The following is a 16,895-nucleotide window of genomic DNA, read 5'->3' on the forward strand; positions in this document are numbered from 1 at the left end:
ATTCGTCAATGAAAAAGATAAAGCGGAAAGGAGGCGTGGCCAGGCAGCGGCGTGGCCAGAGGGACCTGTGGCGTCACAACAAAAGCTGCGCACGCAACCGCTGTCCCCGCCCACTTCGGAGAGGGGCGGGGCCGGCTTTCCTTGGGTGCGCGCGCAGCTTGCTGTGCGCCCATCAAGCTCCGGGTCAGTGTTCCTTGCCCCGCGCACCTGAGAGGCCGCTCTTCGACTCCCGCGCTGGACCCTCTTGCGCCACTGAACCCCCTGATCCGGGGGCCTCGGACCCCAGGGCTCAGGAGGTGGGCGAGGAATGGACTTCACAGTTTCTTTCCTGACTCCTCACAGCCCTGCCCCAGACTTCCCCTTCCCAGAAATCACCTCCAAGGACCCCTACACAGTGCTCCCCACAACCTCCCTCTCAGAACACTCCCTTCCTAGAGGGTCCCTACCCTGATCCTGGGGACATATCTGCCCCCTTTGCAGTTGGATCCAGTCCCAGGCACTCCTATTTCCCAGCTGCTCTTCCTCCCGCATCCCCACAGTAACCCTGTCCTCACAGCGGACTGTGGGTCTAATCAGCCTTTCCCCTCGGATTCCTCTCCTTGACTGAACCAGGACTTACCCAAAGTTGCCGCGGGGCCTTCCGTTCCCCTGTGAGTATTTCTTCCCCCACACCCCTCTTCCCATCCCCGACCTTCCCTCGTGCGCTCGCGGCCCTCCTCCCCATCCCAACCGCAGCCAATCCCCGCTTGGCCTTCTTCCATATCTTCTAGCCGACTGAGAAACTCCAGGTCATTTCTCAATCCCTCCCCTTCCTTTCCTCCTGCCCACCAGTCTTCAAATAAGTGCTATCCTGTCCTGTCCTAGGCCAACTCCTCTCCCTCCCCATCCTGTCTCCTGCCTCTACAGATGCCTTTCACTCCAGTGCAGCACTAGCCATCTCTCCTGCTCACTGGTTTCACCCCTTACTCAGCCCTAGCTTTAAACAAACCCACAGCTCCCCAGTCAGGAAAATGCTTGGTGTTTACCCTGGCCACTCCTTTAGCTGCTAATAGTCTCTCCTCTTCTTTTGCAAGCCACCCCCAAAACTCAGCCTCCACCTTCTCTCATCCCCCAGATGGAGTTTCCACTACCACTACCACTACCACCACTCTCAAGTTAGATCGTGAGGGCCAGGCACAGTGGCTCACTCTTGTAATCCCAGCACTTTGGGAGGCGGAGGTGGACGGATCATTTGACGTCAGGAGTTCAAGATCAGCCTGCCCAACATGGTGAAACCCTGTCTCTACTAAAAATACAAAAAAAAGTCAGCCGAGCATGGTGGTGCAGGCCTGTAATCCCAGCTACTCAGGAGGCTGAGGCAGGAGAATTGCTTGAACCCGGGAGGTGGAGGTTGCAGTAAGCCAAGATTGCACCGCTGCACTCCAGCCTGGACAACAGAGCTAGACTGTGTCTCAAAAAAAAAAAAAAAAAAAAAAAAAAAAAAGACGTTAGATCAGGAAAGACTTGGTATTTGTTCATTAATTTAGCAACTGCTGGGATGCAGGTTTGTGCCAGATGGCCCCTGCCCTCCAGGAGGCTCAGGCAAAAAGCCAGTTCCAGGACAAGTATGCACATGGTTCTGAGAGGGGGAGCCCAGGCTTGGGCTTGCAAAGAAGCCTCCCCAGAGATGGCAAGGTCAGAGGCAAGGCCAGAAGGGCAAGCCACAGTGAGCCCAGATGATGATGACAGGGAGGCAACCACAGTTTGCCAAAAGCATTGGGCTAATTGAGCTTCTCTCTGCAAGTGAGTTGGTGTCCACTGTCTTTGACCATGGGTTAACTCACTGCAGATCATGGCTTTCTCATTCATGCTAATTCATTCCTTCTTTTTTTTTTTTTGAGACAGGGTCTCACTCTGTCGCCCAGGCTGGAGTGCAATGGCGCGATCTGGGCTCACTGTAACCTCTGCCTCCCGGACCCAACCCATCCTCCTGCCTCAGCATCCCAAATAGCTGGGACCATAGTTGTGTGCCATGATGCCTGGCTAATTTTTTTGTATTTTCAGTAGAGACAGATTTTCGCCGTGTTGCCCAGGCTGGTCTCAAACTGATGAGCTCAAAGCAACCTGCCCGCCTTGGCCTCCCAAAGTGCTGGGATTACAGGCATGAGCCACCGTCCCAGCTTCCATTTTTTTTTTTTTTTTTTTTTTTGACACGGAGTCTTGCTCTGTCGCCAGGGCTGGAGTGCAGTGGCCGGATCTCAGTTCACTGCAAGCTCCGCCTCCCGGGTTTACGCCATTCTCCTGCCTCAGCCTCCCATGTAGCTGGGACTACAGGCGCCCGCCATCTCGTCCGGCTAGTTTTTTGTATTTTTAGTAGAGACAGGGTTTCACAGTGTTAGCCAGGATGGTCTCGATCTCCTGACCTTGTGATCCACCCGTCTCGGCCTCCCAAAGTGCTGGGATTACAGGCTTGAGCCACCGCGCCCGGCCCCCAGCTTCCATTTTTAAAAACAAGGCTTGACCAGGCATGGTGGCTCATGCCTGTAATCCCAGCACTTTGAGAGGCCAAGGCGAGTGGATCACCTGAGGTCAGGAGTTTGACCAGACTGGCCAACATGGTGAAACCCCGTCTATACTAAAAATACAAAAATTAGCTGAGCATGGTGGTAACATGCCTGTAATCCCAGCTACTGGAGACTGAGGCAGGAGAATCGCTTGAACCCAGGGTGGAGGTTGCAGTGAGCCGAGATCCCGCTGCACTCCAGCCTGGGCAACAGAGCGAAACTCCATCTCAAAAAAAAAAAAAAAAAGGAGGCTCTATTGAGCACTGTCCCCACCAACTTACTTTACTTTACATATATCATCTTTCCAGTTCCTTCCAGCAACCTTTGAGACAGACACTTTACTGTCCCCATGTTGAGGTGAGGCCTGTGAGTTCCAGAGAGATGAATATAGCCAGGACGTGGCAGAGCTGGGGTCTTCAAACTAAGAAACTGAGTTGTTTTTGTTTTGTTTGGTTTTGTTTTTGAGACGGAATCTTGCTCTGTCACCCAGGCTGGAATGCAATGGCACGATCTCGGCTCACTGCAACCTCTGCCTCCCGGGTTCAAGTGATTCTCTTGCCTCAGCTTCCTAGTAGCTGGGATTACAGATGCCCTCCACCATGCCCGGCTAATTTTTATATTTTTAGTAGAGACAGGGTTTTGCCATGTTGGCCAGGCTGATCTCAAACTCCTGACCTCAGTGATCCACCCGCCTCAGCCTCCCAAAGTGCTGGGATTATAGACATGAGCCACCTCGCCTGGGCTTGAACTGAACTCTTAACCGGTACGTTGGGCTTGCTCCTCTCAGGGCCTCTTTGCAGCAGCACCCTGCTGACCTCTCCTGCCTCTTTTTCTGTGCCCGCTTGGCTGGCTTCTCTGCTTCCTGCCACTCCTGAGGTAAATGTGGGCATTTCTGTAGGGTCCAGCCCTACGGAGCTTAGCGGGTGTTCTCCCTGTGTGCGGAGATGAGAGATTGTAAGAAATAAAGACACAAGACAAAGAGATAAAGAGAAAACAGCTGGGCCTGGGGAACCACTACCACCAAGACGCAGAGACCGGTAGTGGCCCCAAATGGCTGGGCGCGCTGATATTTACTGCATACAAAACAAAGGGGGCAAGGTAAGGAGGGTGAGTCATCCAAGTGATTGATAAGGTCAAGCAAGTCATGTGATCATGGGACAGAGGGCCCTTCCCTTTTAGGTAGCCAAAGCAGAGAGGGAAGGCAGCATACGTCAGCATTTTCTTCTATGCACTAAACGAAAGATCAAAGACTTTAAGACTTTCACTATTTCTACTGCTATCTACTATGAACTTCAAAGAGAAACCAGGAGTACTAGAGGAACATGAAAATGGACAAGGAGCATAACCATTGAAGCACAGCACCACAGGGAGGGGTTTAGGCCTCCGGATGACTGCGGGCAGGCCTGGATAATATCCAGCCTCCCACAAGAAGCTGGTGGAGCAGAGTGATCCCTGTCTCCTCCAAGGAAAGGAGACTCCTTTTCGTGGTCTGCTAAGTAACGGGTGCCTTCCCAGACACTAGCATTACCACTTGACCAAGGAACCCTCAAGCGGCCCTTATGCGGGCATGACAGAGGGCTCCCCTTTTGCCTTCTAGGTCACTTCTCACAATGTCCCTTTAGCACCTGACCCTATAACCCGCCGGTTATTCTTAGGTTATATTAGTAATGCAACAAAGAGTAATATTAAAAGCTAATGGCCAGGCGCGGTGGCTCAAGCCTGTAATCCCAGCACTTTGGGAGGCCGAGACGGGCGGATCACGAGGTCAGGAGATTGAGACCATCCTGGCTAACACGGTGAAACCCCGTCTCTACTAAAAAATACAAAAAACTAGCCCTGCGAAGTGGCGGGCGCCTGTAGTCCCAGCTACTCCGGAGGCTGAGGCAGGAGAATGGCGTAAACCCCGGAGGCGGAGCTTGCAGTGAGCTGAGATCCGGCCACTGCACTCCAGCCTGGGCAACAGAGCGAGACTCCGTCTCAAAAAAAAAAAAAGCTAATGATTAGTAATGTTTATACTAATGATTGATAATTGTCCATCATCATCTCTATATCTAATTCGTATTATGACTATTCTTATTCTGTTTTCTTTATTATACTGAAATGGTTTGTGCCTTCAGTCTCTTGCCTCCGCACCTGGGTAATCCTTCGCCCACACATTTCCAAGTGATTCCGCTCTCCTCCTGCCCTTCTCTTTCTACACACCTGCTCCAAGGTCTCACTGCCACTCCCTCAGCCCATCCCAGTGCCCACAACTCTCCTGTCTCTAGCCCTGACCTTTCTCAGGATACCCAAAGCTGCCTGCAGAATCTTTGCCTTCCCACTTGCCAAGTCTGAAATCACACTCAGCCTCCTAACCAGGACCACAAACCAACTCCTCCAACTGCCCTTGCATCATCAGAGGAACCCCAAGCTCTTGAAGTGGGCTCTGCCTCTCCTCCTTTCTAATAGCACTACTCATGGTTGCATTTGTTCTTCTTCTTCTCTTTATTTTTTTTTTTTTTTGAGACGGAGTCTCGCTCTGCCGCCCAGGCTGGAGTGCTGTGGCTGGATCTCAGCTCACTGCAAGCTCCGCCTCCCGGGTTTACGCCATTCTCCTGCCTCAGCCTCCCGAGTTGCTGGGGCTACAGGCGCCCGCTACCTCGCCCGGCTAATTTTTTGTATTTTTTTTAGTAGAGACGGGGTTTCACCGTGTTAGCCAGGATGGTCTCGATCTCCTGACCTCGTGATCCGCCCGTCTCGGCCTCCCAAAGTGCTGGGATTACAGGATTGAGCCACTGCGCCCGGCCTTTTTTTTTTTTTTTTTTTTTTGAGGCGGAGTCTCGCTCTGTCGCCCAGGCTGGAGTGCAGTGGTGCGATCTCAGCTCACTGCAACCCCCGCCTCCCAGGTTCAAGCAATTCTTCTGCCTCAGCCTCCCAAGTAGCTGGGACTACAACCGTGTGCCACCATGCCCAGCTAATTTTTTGTATTTTTAGTGGAAACGGGGTTTCACCAGGATGGTCTTGATCTCCTGACATCATGATCCTCTCGCCTCGGCCTCCCAGAGTGCTGGGATTACAGACGTGAGCCACTGCACCCACTTGCATTTATTCTTTTTCACACCACTGTCCCCTCACTCACCAATTCACACACGTGGAAACCACTTTCACCCCCGAACACATGTGCTGTCTCCTGCCTTAAGGGCATTTGGGTACACATTCACCCCTGGGTATCCATGGAGATTGCTACCCGGACCCCCATGGAGTAATGACCAGAAAAAGACGTCTACCTGTTCAATACAGACTCAACCATACTTTTTTTTTTTTTTTTTTTTTTGAGACGGAGTCTCGCTCTGTCACCCAGGCCGGAGTGCAATGGCGTGATCTTGGCTTGCTGCAACCTCCACCTCCCAGGTTCAAGGGATTCTCCTGCCTCAGCCTCTTAAGTAGCTGGGACTACAGGCGCACACCACCATGCCTGGCTAATTTTTGTATTTTTTTGTTTTGTTTTTGTTTCTTTTGAGACGGAGTCTCTCTCTGTCGCCCGGGCTGGAGTGCAGTGGCCGGATCTCAGCTCACTGCAAGCTCCGCCTCCCGGGTTTACGCCATTCTCCTGCCTCAGCCTCCTGAGTAGCTGGGACTACAGGCGCCCGCCACCTCGCCCTGCTAGTTTTTTGTGTTTTTAGTAGAGACGGGGTTTCACCGTGTTAGCCAGGATGGTCTCGATCTCCTGACCTCGTGATCCGCCCGTCTCGGCCTCCCAAAGTGCTGGGATTACAGGCTTGAGCCACCGCGCCTGGCCAATTTTTGTATTTTTACTAAAGACAAGGTTTCACTATGTTGGCCAGGCTGGTCTCAAACTACTGACCTCATTATCTGCCTGCCTCAGCCTCCCAAAGTGCTGGGATTGCAGGTGTGAGCCACTGCGCCTGGCCAACCATGCTTTTTTTTCATAAGATATTTTCAATGTGAAACCCACTGATATGGCGGGCCAACTGTTCTGTCCCCTCTGTCTGCAATACTTTCTTCCACCCTTCTGCCAAGCTAAAGCCTGCTCATCCTTTAAAATTTAACTTCCTCAGAAAAGCCTTATCCCCACTCCTGGGTCAGTCCAGTTGCCCTGTTAAACCCTCCCATAGCACACTGGACTTCAACTTCAAAGCATTCTTCAGACATAATTCATTTATTGGTTACTTATTCATTCATTCATTGATAAATATTAATATTGAGTGCCTACTATGTGCCATGTACTGTTGTGGACACTGTGCAATCAGCAGTGAACAAAAGTCCCTTCCTTCATGGAGGTTACAGTTGAGTGGTGTAAAGCAATGTAAGACAATGAAAATAATGAAATGCATAACTTGTCAGGTGATGAAAAATGCTATAAAACATCAGGAGACCAGGTGCGGTGGCTCATGTTTGCAATCCTAACACTTTGGGAGGCCAAGGTGTGAGGATCGCTCCAGCCCAGGGTTTGAGAACAAACTGGGTGACATAGCAAGACCTCATCTCTACAAAAAATAAAATTTTTTTTTTAAAATTAGCTGAATGTGGCCGGGTGTGTTGGCTCACGCCTGTAATCCCAACACTTTGGGAGGCTGAGGCAGGCAGATCACGAGGTCAGGAGATTGAGACCATCCTGGCTAACACGGTGAAACCCTGTTTCTAATAAAAATACAAAAAATTAGCCAGGCATGGTGGGGGTGCCTGTAATCCCAGCTACTCGGGAGGCTGAGGCAGAAGAATGGCGCGAACCCCGGAGGCAGAGGTTGCAGTGAGCCAAGATTGCGCCATTGTACTCCAGCCTGGGCGACAGAGCAAGACTCCACCTCAAAAAAAAAAAAAAAAAAAAAAAAATTAGCTGAGTGTGATGGCACATGCCTGTTGTAACAGCTACTTAGGAGGCTAGGGTGGGAGGATTGCTTAAGCCCAGAAGGTTGAGGCTACAGTGAGGTGTGATTGTGCTACTGCACTCCAGCATGGATAACAGAGCGAGACAGACCCCATCTTAAAAATTAAATTTAAAAAAGGCTGGGCGCGGTGGCTCATGCCTATAATCCCAGCACTTTGGGAGGCTGAGGTGAGCGGACCACGAGGTCAGGAGTTTGAGACCAGCTTGACCAACGTGCTGAAACCTCGTCTCTACTGAAAATAGAAAACTTAGCCAGGCATGGTGGCATACACCTGTAATCCCAGCTGCTCGGGAGGCTGAGGCAGGAGAATCGCTTGAACCCGGGAGGCGGAGGTTGCAGTGAGCTGAGATGGCGCCACAGTACTCCAGCCTGGGTGACAAAGCGAGACTCTGTCTTAAAAAAAAAAAGAAAGAAAAATTAAATTTCAAAAAATATTAAAAATCAGGAAAAAGGAATAGTGAGTGATTGAGACATTACCGTTGTAGACAGGACTGTCAGAGAGGGGCTTTCTGATGGGGCGATGCATAAGTAGAGCTTTAAGTGGAAGCATCTGGAGGAAGAACTTCATTGTGGGGTACTTTCTCTTTGAGGCTAGGCTGTGCCTTCTATGAAAGCAGTGGGCTGGGCTTGATGTCTCATTCATTGCTGCACTCCTGGAGCCTTTGTCAGTTCCTGGCAGAGGGTACTCACTCATTCCTCTGAGTGACTGGTTACAAGATACTAACCTAAAACCAGGAAGACCATCCTCCTCAGTCCCTTCTTGTATCATGTGTAGACAGCTCATCCAACATACATTTCCTGAAGATTGGCTGTGTCCTAGGCACTGGCCTTCACAGCTTCTACAGGCAGAAAGGGCAAAGATGAAAGCCCCAAGGAAGGGTTTTATCCAAGGAGATTATAAACCCAGTGACAGCAGGGCATGGTGGCTCACGCCTGTAATCCCAGCACCTTGAGAGGCCGAGGCGGGCAGATCACTCGAGGTCGAGTTTGAGACCAGCCTTGCCAACATGGCAAAAACCCTGTCTCTACTAAAAATACAAAAATTAGGCCGGGAACAGTGGCTCACACCTGTAATCCCAACACTTGGGGAGGCCGAGGTGGGTGGATCACCTGAGGTCAGGAGTTTGAGACCAGCCTGGCCAACATGGTGAAACCCCAACTCTACTAAAAATACAAAAAAAAAAAAAAGTAGATGGGCATGGTGGTGGGCACCTGTAATTGCAGCTACTCAGGAGGCTGAGGCAGGAGAATCACTTGAACCTGAGATGCAGAGGTTGCAGTGAGCTGAGATTGCGCCATTGCACTCCAGCCTGGGCAACAAGAGTGAAACTCCGTCTCAAAAAAAATACAAAAATACAAAAATTAGCCGGGCACTGTGGTGTGCACCTGTAATCCCAACTATTCAGGAAGCTGAGGCAGGAGAATTACTTGAACCCCGGAGGCAGAGGTTGCCATGAGCCGGGATTATGCCACTGCATTCCAGCCTGGGCGGCAGAGTGAGACTCTGTCTCAAAAAAAAAAACCCACCAGTGACATTGTAAATGAGAGGAGAGCCCAAGACGGAGGCCTGGAGCAGGTTCTCTGGGGTCAGACTGGGGACCAGGGCGGGCCCATTGGTTAGGATTGGGTTTGGCTAGGAGTGAAGAAAACCCCAAATAACAATGGTTTAAGCAGTCATTGGCACCCAGGCCTCCATCTGATTCGACCCCATCTTCAGTGTATGACTTGTACCTTATCATCCAAGATAGCTGCTCAGCTCCAGCACTGCATCCACATTCCAGCCAGAGAAAGGCATGCCCTTTTCCTGGGAGGACAATTCCCAGTCACTGGCTGAGAACAGTGGCTCATGCTTGTAATCCCAACGCTGTCGGAGACTGAGGCTAGAGGATGGATCACCTAAGCCCAGGAGTTTGAGGTTGCAGTGACCTATGATCATGCCACTGCAATTCAGCCTGGGTGACAGAACAAGACCCTATTTAAAAAAAAAAAAAAAGGTAGGGGGGAGGTTGGGCACAGTGGCTCACGCCTATAATCCCAGCACTTTGGGAGACCGAGGCGGGCAGATCACGAGGTCAGGAGTTCAAGACCAGCCTGGCCAATATGGTGAAACCCCATCTCTACTAAAAAATACAAAAATTAGCTGGGCATGGTGGCGCACACCTGTAGTCCCAGCTACTCAGGAGGCAGAGACAGGAGAATCACTTGAACCTGGGAGGCAGAGGTTGCAATGAGCCAAGATCGGGTTACTGCACTCCAGTCTGGGTGACAGAATGAGACTCCGTCTCAAAAAAAATTCCCAGATGATTTTTTTTTTTTTTTTTTTTTTTTTTTCAGATGGAGTCTCGCTCTGTCGCCCTGGCTGGAGTGCAGTGGCCGGATCTCAGCTCACTGCAAGCTCCGCCTCCCGGGTTCACGCCATTCTCCTGCCTCAGCCTCCCGAGTAGCTGGGACTACAGGCGCCCGCCACCTCACCCGGCTAGTTTTTTGTATTTTTTAGTAGAGACGGGGTTTCACCATGTTAGCCAGGATGGTCTCGATCTTCTGACCTCGTGATCCGCCCGTCTCCGCCTCCCAAAGCGCTGGGATTACAGGCTTGAGCCACCGCGCCCGGCCTCCCAGATGATTAAGTTCTACTTGCTGGAACTTAGTCATAGGGCCACATCTAATTCCAAGGAAGGCTTGGAAATGCAGTCTTATTCAGGGGGTTAGGGTGCCTATTAGCAAGCACAATCAGGGAGTGACTACTGGGGGACATGTAAGCTGTGAATTTTGGATAACTGGTCAGTCTGGCTGATGACTTTTTTTGCCTCTCAGAGGCCATCGCCCAAGTCTGGCCAGACTGATGGGACCAGCGAGGAGTCTCTGCACCTTGACATTCAGAAACTGAAGGAGAAGAGGGACATGCTGGATGAGGAGATCTCCCAGTTCATATCTGAGTAAGTTTCACTGGGTTCCCCATCATGGTTAAGATAACTTTGGGGGCCGGGCGCAGTGTCTCACGCCTGTAATCCCAGCACTTTGGGAGGCCGAGACGGGCGGATCACGAGGTCAGGAGATCAAGACCATCCTGCCTAACCCAGTGAAACCCCGTCTCTACTAAAAAATACAAAAATTAGCCGGGTGAGATGGCGGGCACCTGTAGTCCCAGCTACTCGGGAGGCTGAGGCAGGAGAATGGCGGGAACCCAGGAGGCAGAGGTTGCAGTGAGCTGAGATCCGGCCACTGCACTCCAGCCTGGGCGACAAAGCGAGATTCCGTCTCAAAAAAAAAAAATAGATAACTTTGGGCCAGGCATAGTGGCTCACGACTGTAATTCCAGCACTTTAGGAGGCTGAGGTGGGCAGATCACTTGAGGTCAGGAGTTTAAGACCAGCTTGGCCAACATGGCAAAACCCTGTCTCTACTAAAAATACAAAAAATAGCCAGGCACGGTGGTACGTGCCTGTAGTCCCAGCTACTCCAGAGGCTGAGGCAGGAGAATCGCTTAAACCTGGGAGATGGAGGTTGCAGTCAGCTGAGATCACGCCACTGCACTCCAGCCTGGGTGATGCATTGAGAATCTGTCTCAAAAAAAAAAAAAAAAAAAAAAGATAACTTTTAACTCTCTAACTGCCCAGTAACTGAAAAACCCAGTCGCACTGGCTTAGCATAGAAATAGGACTGTGCACTACTTGGAAGGCTGAGGCAGGAGAATTGCTTGAACCTGGGAGGTGGAAATTGCAGTGAGCCGAGATCATGCCACTGAACTCCAACCTGGCTACAGAGCACGACTTGGTCAAGAAAGAAAGGAAGAAAGGAAAGAAGGAGGGAAGGGGAAGGGAAAGGGAAGGGAAGGAAAAGAAAGGAAAGGAAAAGGAAGGAAGGGAAGGGAACGGAGAGAGAGGGAAGGGAGAGAGAAGGGAGAGGGAAGGGAGAGAGAAAAGGGAGAGGGAAGAGAGGGAGGGGGAGGAAGGAAGGAAGGAGGGAGGCAAAGAGGGAGGGAGGAAGGAAGGAAGGAAGGACGGAAGGACGGACGGAAAGACGGACGGACAGATTATGCTTCTGGATTCAGGACATCTCAGCAGCCTCTCAGGTAGTGAGATGCTTAGGCTGTGGGAGGGCCTGAACTGGGACCTGGAAAGCTATCTGGGATGGAAGCTGTTGCTCTCTCAGTCTCTGGAGCCATGTTCTCCGCCTCTACTTCCCTCTGCACAGACTCCATTCTCTCTCTGCAGGTAGAGTTTTCAGTGTGTAGGGGAAACTGGCTCTTGAACACCTCCTGGAGTTCCCCACACCTCTTGCTCCAGCCACATGGCAGAGACTAAGCTGCCTTTGAATGTGCATATCACACTTGAAGGAATCCACCTGGCTGTTTGGATCATGTGCCCATCTGCGAGTCCCTCAGCTGTGGCCAGGGTCACATGGTACCATTGTAGCTGGAGACATCGCCCTAAGGAGACAGGGCACGTTTGCCAGGAGTGAGGACCTGGGAAGATGCCCTGCCCTGCTGTAAGCTTCATGAGGGCAGGGCCTATCTTGCTGTCGCCATATCCCTAGTACCTAGCACCAAGTAGGCCCCTACAGATGCCTTATTACTGTCTGAGCCTGGGGTCATCATCTGCTTTCTTAACTGAGCTGTCTTTCCCCCTCTCTCCATCGCTCATCCCAGAGGCTACAGTGTGGATGAACTGGAGGACCACATTACCCAGCTTCACGAGTACAATGACATCAAGGATGTGGGGCAGATGCTGATGGGCAAACTAGGTGAGTAGTTGGGACTGCAGAGCCACAAGTAGGCATCATAGGGTGTCATCTCGCCTAGGGGTGTTGGCTTTTGCTCCTGGGCCTCCTAACTTGCCAACTGTCACGCCCTCCGCAGTTGGCCTGCTCCTGGGCTGCCCCAGCTCCTCTCCTTACCAGCCTCTGGTCTCCCTGGCCACCTAGGTTTGTTCCTCAAGTACAGAACCTGCTTTGGAGCTGCAGCCAGGTTTGAGCGGGACTTGCCCATCTGCCAGACTGAGGACTCAGGGTCTCCCCAGTCTTCTGGGGCCTACTCAGAGTGATCGAGGTACCATCCATGCCTCAAGTGGCTGGCTTGCTAAAGAGGCAGCAAGTGCAAGGTGACCCTTTGTGACTTAAAGAAGTATTTTCTTCCTCCCTGAACAAAAGCTTGCTATCTAGAGGGCTTTAGCCAAGGCACCAACACCTGCGTGTCATGCTGGCTAGGAGAGCCTACCTTGGAGGTGACCAAATGTGCAGGTGGCCCCTACAAACCCTTCAGTTCCATCCCCTAGCTTGGAGTGCTGGGCACTCTGATGTTCAGCAGCCAGTGACCAGCAGCCAGGGGTAGTGTTCAGAGCTGGGCTATCTGCCCAGTTGCTGTGTGAGTTTTGGCACTTGTTGCAGAAATGCCTTCAGCATCCAGGATTCCATGGCAGGGAGGGCTTCTCTGTGTTTCATTGGACAATGGGCCCCAAAGGAGGAGAGGAAAAAAGTGGAGGCGGGAACTATAGATGGATAAAAAGATGGGGGTGATCAGGGCCCAAGAAGATGGGGGTGTGAGGGGAGTGTAGCCTAGTGGTTAAGAACACACGCTCAACTGCGCACAGCGGCTCACACCTGTACTTCCAGCACTGTGGGAGGCCAAGGCGGATGGATCACCTGAGGTCGAGATTTCAAGCCCAGCCTGACCAACATGAAGAACTGTCTCTACTAAATATATAAAATTAGCTGGGCGCGGTGGCTCAAGCCTGTAATCCCAGCACTTTGGGAGGCTGAGACGGGTGGATCACGAGGTCAGGAGATCGAGACCATCCTGGCTAATATGGTGAAACCCCGTCTCTACTAAAAAAAATACAAAAAACTAGCCGGGCGAGGTGGCAGGCGCCTGTAGTCCCAGCTACTCGGGAGGCTGAGGCAGGAGAATGGCGTAAACCCGGGAGGAGGAGCTTGCAGTGAGCTGAGATCTGGCCACTGCACTCCAGCCTGGGCAACAGAGGGAGACTCCGTCTCAAAAAAAAAAAAAAAAAAAAAAAAAAAAAAAATATATATATATATATATATATATATAAAATTAGCCGGGTGTGGTGGCACATGCATAATCCCAGCTACTCGGGAGGCTGAGGCAGGAGACTCACTTGAACTTGGGAGGCAGAGGTTGTGGTGAGCTGAGATGGTGCCATTGCACTCCAGCCTGGGCAACAGGAGCGAAACTCCATCTCAAAAACAAAAAAAAGAGGGCTGGGCTTGCTGGCTCGCACTTGTAATCCCAGCACTTTGGGAGGCCGAGGCAGGCAGATGACAAGGTCAGGATTTTGAGACTTGCCTGACCAACACAGTGAAACCCTGTCTCTACTGAAAATACAAATATTAGCTAGGTGTGGTGGCATGCGCCTGTAATCCCAGCTACTCGGGAGGCTGAGGCAAGAGAATCGCTTGAACCCAGGAAGCGGAGGTTACGGTGAGCTGAGATCACACCACTGCACTTCAGCCTGGGCAACAGAGCCAAACTCCATCTCAAAAAAAAAAAAAAAAAGAACACAAGCTCTTAGCAGCGAGAATCAGCATGAGGCCTGTCACTTCCAGGTCATATGACCTGGAGCCGGTGGCCTCTCCCTTTTTTTTTTTTTTTTGTTAGACTGATCTCACTCTGTCACCCAGGTTGGAGTGCAGTGGCATGATCTTGGCTCCCTGAAACCTCCGCCTCCCAGGTTCAAGCGATTCTAGTGCCTCAACCTCCTGAGTAGCTGGAATTACAGGCATCTGCCACCACGCCCGGCTAATTTTTGTATTTTTAGTAGACACGGGGTTTTACCATGTTGGCCAGGCTGGTCTCGAACTCCTGACCCCAAGTGATCCACCTGCCTTGGCCTCCCAAAGTGCTGAGATTATAGGCTGAGCCACCGTACCTGGCGTCCTTTTTGTTTATTCAAAAAGGATTGCTGGGGACACTTTGGTGATCCAGACACTTTTAGATCTCTTGCTGTCACGTGGTTTGTTTTCCTGTTGGGGGTGGAGGAATGCCCAGGAAGTAAGTGGACTCAGCAGTTAATTACAAAATGTGTTAGGTGCTATGAAGGTGACAAACGGCAGAGATGGGGAGAATACTGAGGCATGAACAGGGGGGCGGTGGGGGTAAGATAGGTAGTCAGGGGAGGCCTCTGAGGAGAACCCTTCCTCAGGAGAAAGGACCAGCCTTTGTGGAGAACAGAGGAGGAATAACATCACAGAGGCTGCAGAGGCGCAAACTTGAGCACGTGGGCCATGCCGAGGAGTCTGGAATGTTCAGCAGGCACAGCATACAATCAGCTTACGTTTGAAGGAGATGAATCCAGCAGCTCTGTGTGGAGAATGGAATGGAGGGAGCTGTTTCATTCCTCTGCAAAATGGGGTGAGGGTCCAAGGAGTCCTCGTAGGTCCATTGTTGAATACAGTGGCTGGCACATGGCGGAGCTGCAGCGTGGCCAGGCGGGGCCCGCGGTGGGGCAGCCTGGAAGGAGCAGCAGAGAGCTTACCTTGGCCAGTTAGGTGACGCACAAGTGTGGGGACCGGCTTGAAGCCAGAGATGGTCCTGGGTGGGTCAGGGCAGTGACACTGGCTGGGGGCATTGGCTGTACTCCCTCCCACCTCTCCCCACTGCACATTCAGCCTTCCTTCCTTCCTTTCAGCTGTGATCCGAGGTGTCACCACCAAAGAATTGTATCCAGAGTTTGGGCTGGACATGAATGACTGAGCAGGCTCATCGCCCCTTGTCCACAGTCCCGAGGGACAGAAGGGTGTGGACATGATAAACGCTGAGAGCTCAACCAGCACAAATACAGAGTTTCCAGCAAGAAAATGCCAGAAGCGCTTTTCTAGAGAGCCCAAGCTGAATCAGGAGGAGCCTAGAGAAGAGCCGGACAGGGAGGAAGGGGCATTCCCAGCTCCAAGGTTCCTGAAATGTCACAGTGATACTTGTGTAGGGGTACATGTACTTTATTTGTCAATGAACATATGTCAATAAACATATCAATAAACTGATTCCCTCTTCTCCAATAGCCCCCAATAGTACCTAAGATAAAGAGAGCGTGCCTTGGATTAGAACAGGCCTACATGAGCCAGGCATTTTGCTAAGTGCTTTATATCCATTGTCTCTGATGCTTAAAATCATCCTGTGAGAAATTGGCATAATTATCCCCATCTTACAGATGAAGATGCTGAGGCTCAGAGAGGAGACAAAGTGACTTGCCCAAGGTCACACAGCTAGTAAGGGGCAGAACAGGGATTTGAGCTCAGGTCAGACCCAAGCTAGTGCTTTGCAATACTGCCTTTCTTGGCTGGGAAGAAGCAGGCAAGAGTTTAGAGTGGGCCAGGTGTGGTGGCTCATGCCTGTAATCCCAGCACTTTGGGAGGCTGAGGCAGGAGTTCGCTTGAGGCCAGGAGTTCAAGACCAGCCTAGGCAACGAAGAGAGACCACCCCCCTTCCCCCGCTTTCTTTTTTCTTTTCTTTTCTTTTTTTTTTTTTTTTTTCCGAGATGGAGTCTCGCTCTGTCACCCAGGCTGGAGTGCAGTGGCACAATCTCGGCTCACTGCAACCTCTGCCTCCAGGGTTCGAGCAATTCTCCTGCCTCAGCCTCCTGAGTAGCTGGGACTATAGGAGCGTGCCATCACGCCCATCTTGGCCATGATGGTCTCAATCTCTTGACCTCGTGATCCACCTGTCCCAGCCTCCCAAAGTGCTGGGATTACAGGCGTGAGCCACTGCCCCCAGCTGAGAGACCCCCTTTTTGTTTAAAAATTATGTTCTGTGTTCCCAGAGGTAAATTTTTTTTTCTTGTTAAAAATAAATTTTGCCGGGCCAGGCGTCGTGGCTCACACCTGTAATCCCAGCACTTTGGGAGGCTGAGGAGGGCAGATCACCTGAGATCGGGAGTTCGAGACCAGCCTGACCAAAATGGAGAAACCCCGTCTCTACTAAAAATACAAAAAAATTAGCCAGGCATGGTGGCGCATGCCTGTAATCCAATCCAGCTACTTGGAAGGCTGAGGCAGGAGAATCACTTGAACCCGGGAGGTGGAGGTTGCGGTGAGCCAAGATTGCACCATTGCACTCCAACCTGGGCAACTAGAGCAAAACTCGGTCTCAAAAAAATAAATAAATAATAAATTTTGCCGGGTGCGGTGGCTCAAGCCTGTAATCCCAGCACTTTGGGAGGCCGAGACGGGCGGATCACGAGGTCAGGAGATCGAGACCATCCTGGCTAACACGGTGAAACCCCGTCTCTACTAAAAAATACAAAAAAAAAAACTAGCCGGGCGAGGTGGCGGGCGCCTGTAGTCCCAGCTACTCGGAGGTTGAGGCAGGAGAATGGCGTAAACCCGGGAGGCGGAGCTTGCAGTGAGCTGAGATCCGGCCACGGCACTCCAGCCTGGGCGACAGAGCGAGACTCCGTCTCAAAAAAAAAAAAAAAAAAAAAAAAAAAAAAAAAAAAATACCAGCACTATG

At 51.4% G+C, this 16,895-nt stretch overlaps 1 protein-coding gene across 1 annotated transcript; it reads left to right on the plus strand.

Moving 5' to 3' along the window:
• The first annotated feature begins 8 nt into the window (after nt 1-8).
• On the plus strand, nt 9-15,416 carry SWI5 (SWI5 homologous recombination repair protein). The gene is given in 7 exon segments (XM_030920134.1): nt 9-111; nt 114-167; nt 170-296; nt 602-650; nt 10,247-10,368; nt 12,081-12,175; nt 15,079-15,416. Coding segments are annotated over 7 exon segments (615 nt in total). The 3' UTR covers nt 15,144-15,416.
• The last annotated feature ends 1,479 nt before the right edge of the window (nt 15,417-16,895 follow it).

The sequence above is a fragment of the Rhinopithecus roxellana genome, chromosome 16 (assembly GCF_007565055.1).
Source record: "Rhinopithecus roxellana isolate Shanxi Qingling chromosome 16, ASM756505v1, whole genome shotgun sequence".
NCBI lineage: Eukaryota > Metazoa > Chordata > Mammalia > Primates > Cercopithecidae > Rhinopithecus > Rhinopithecus roxellana.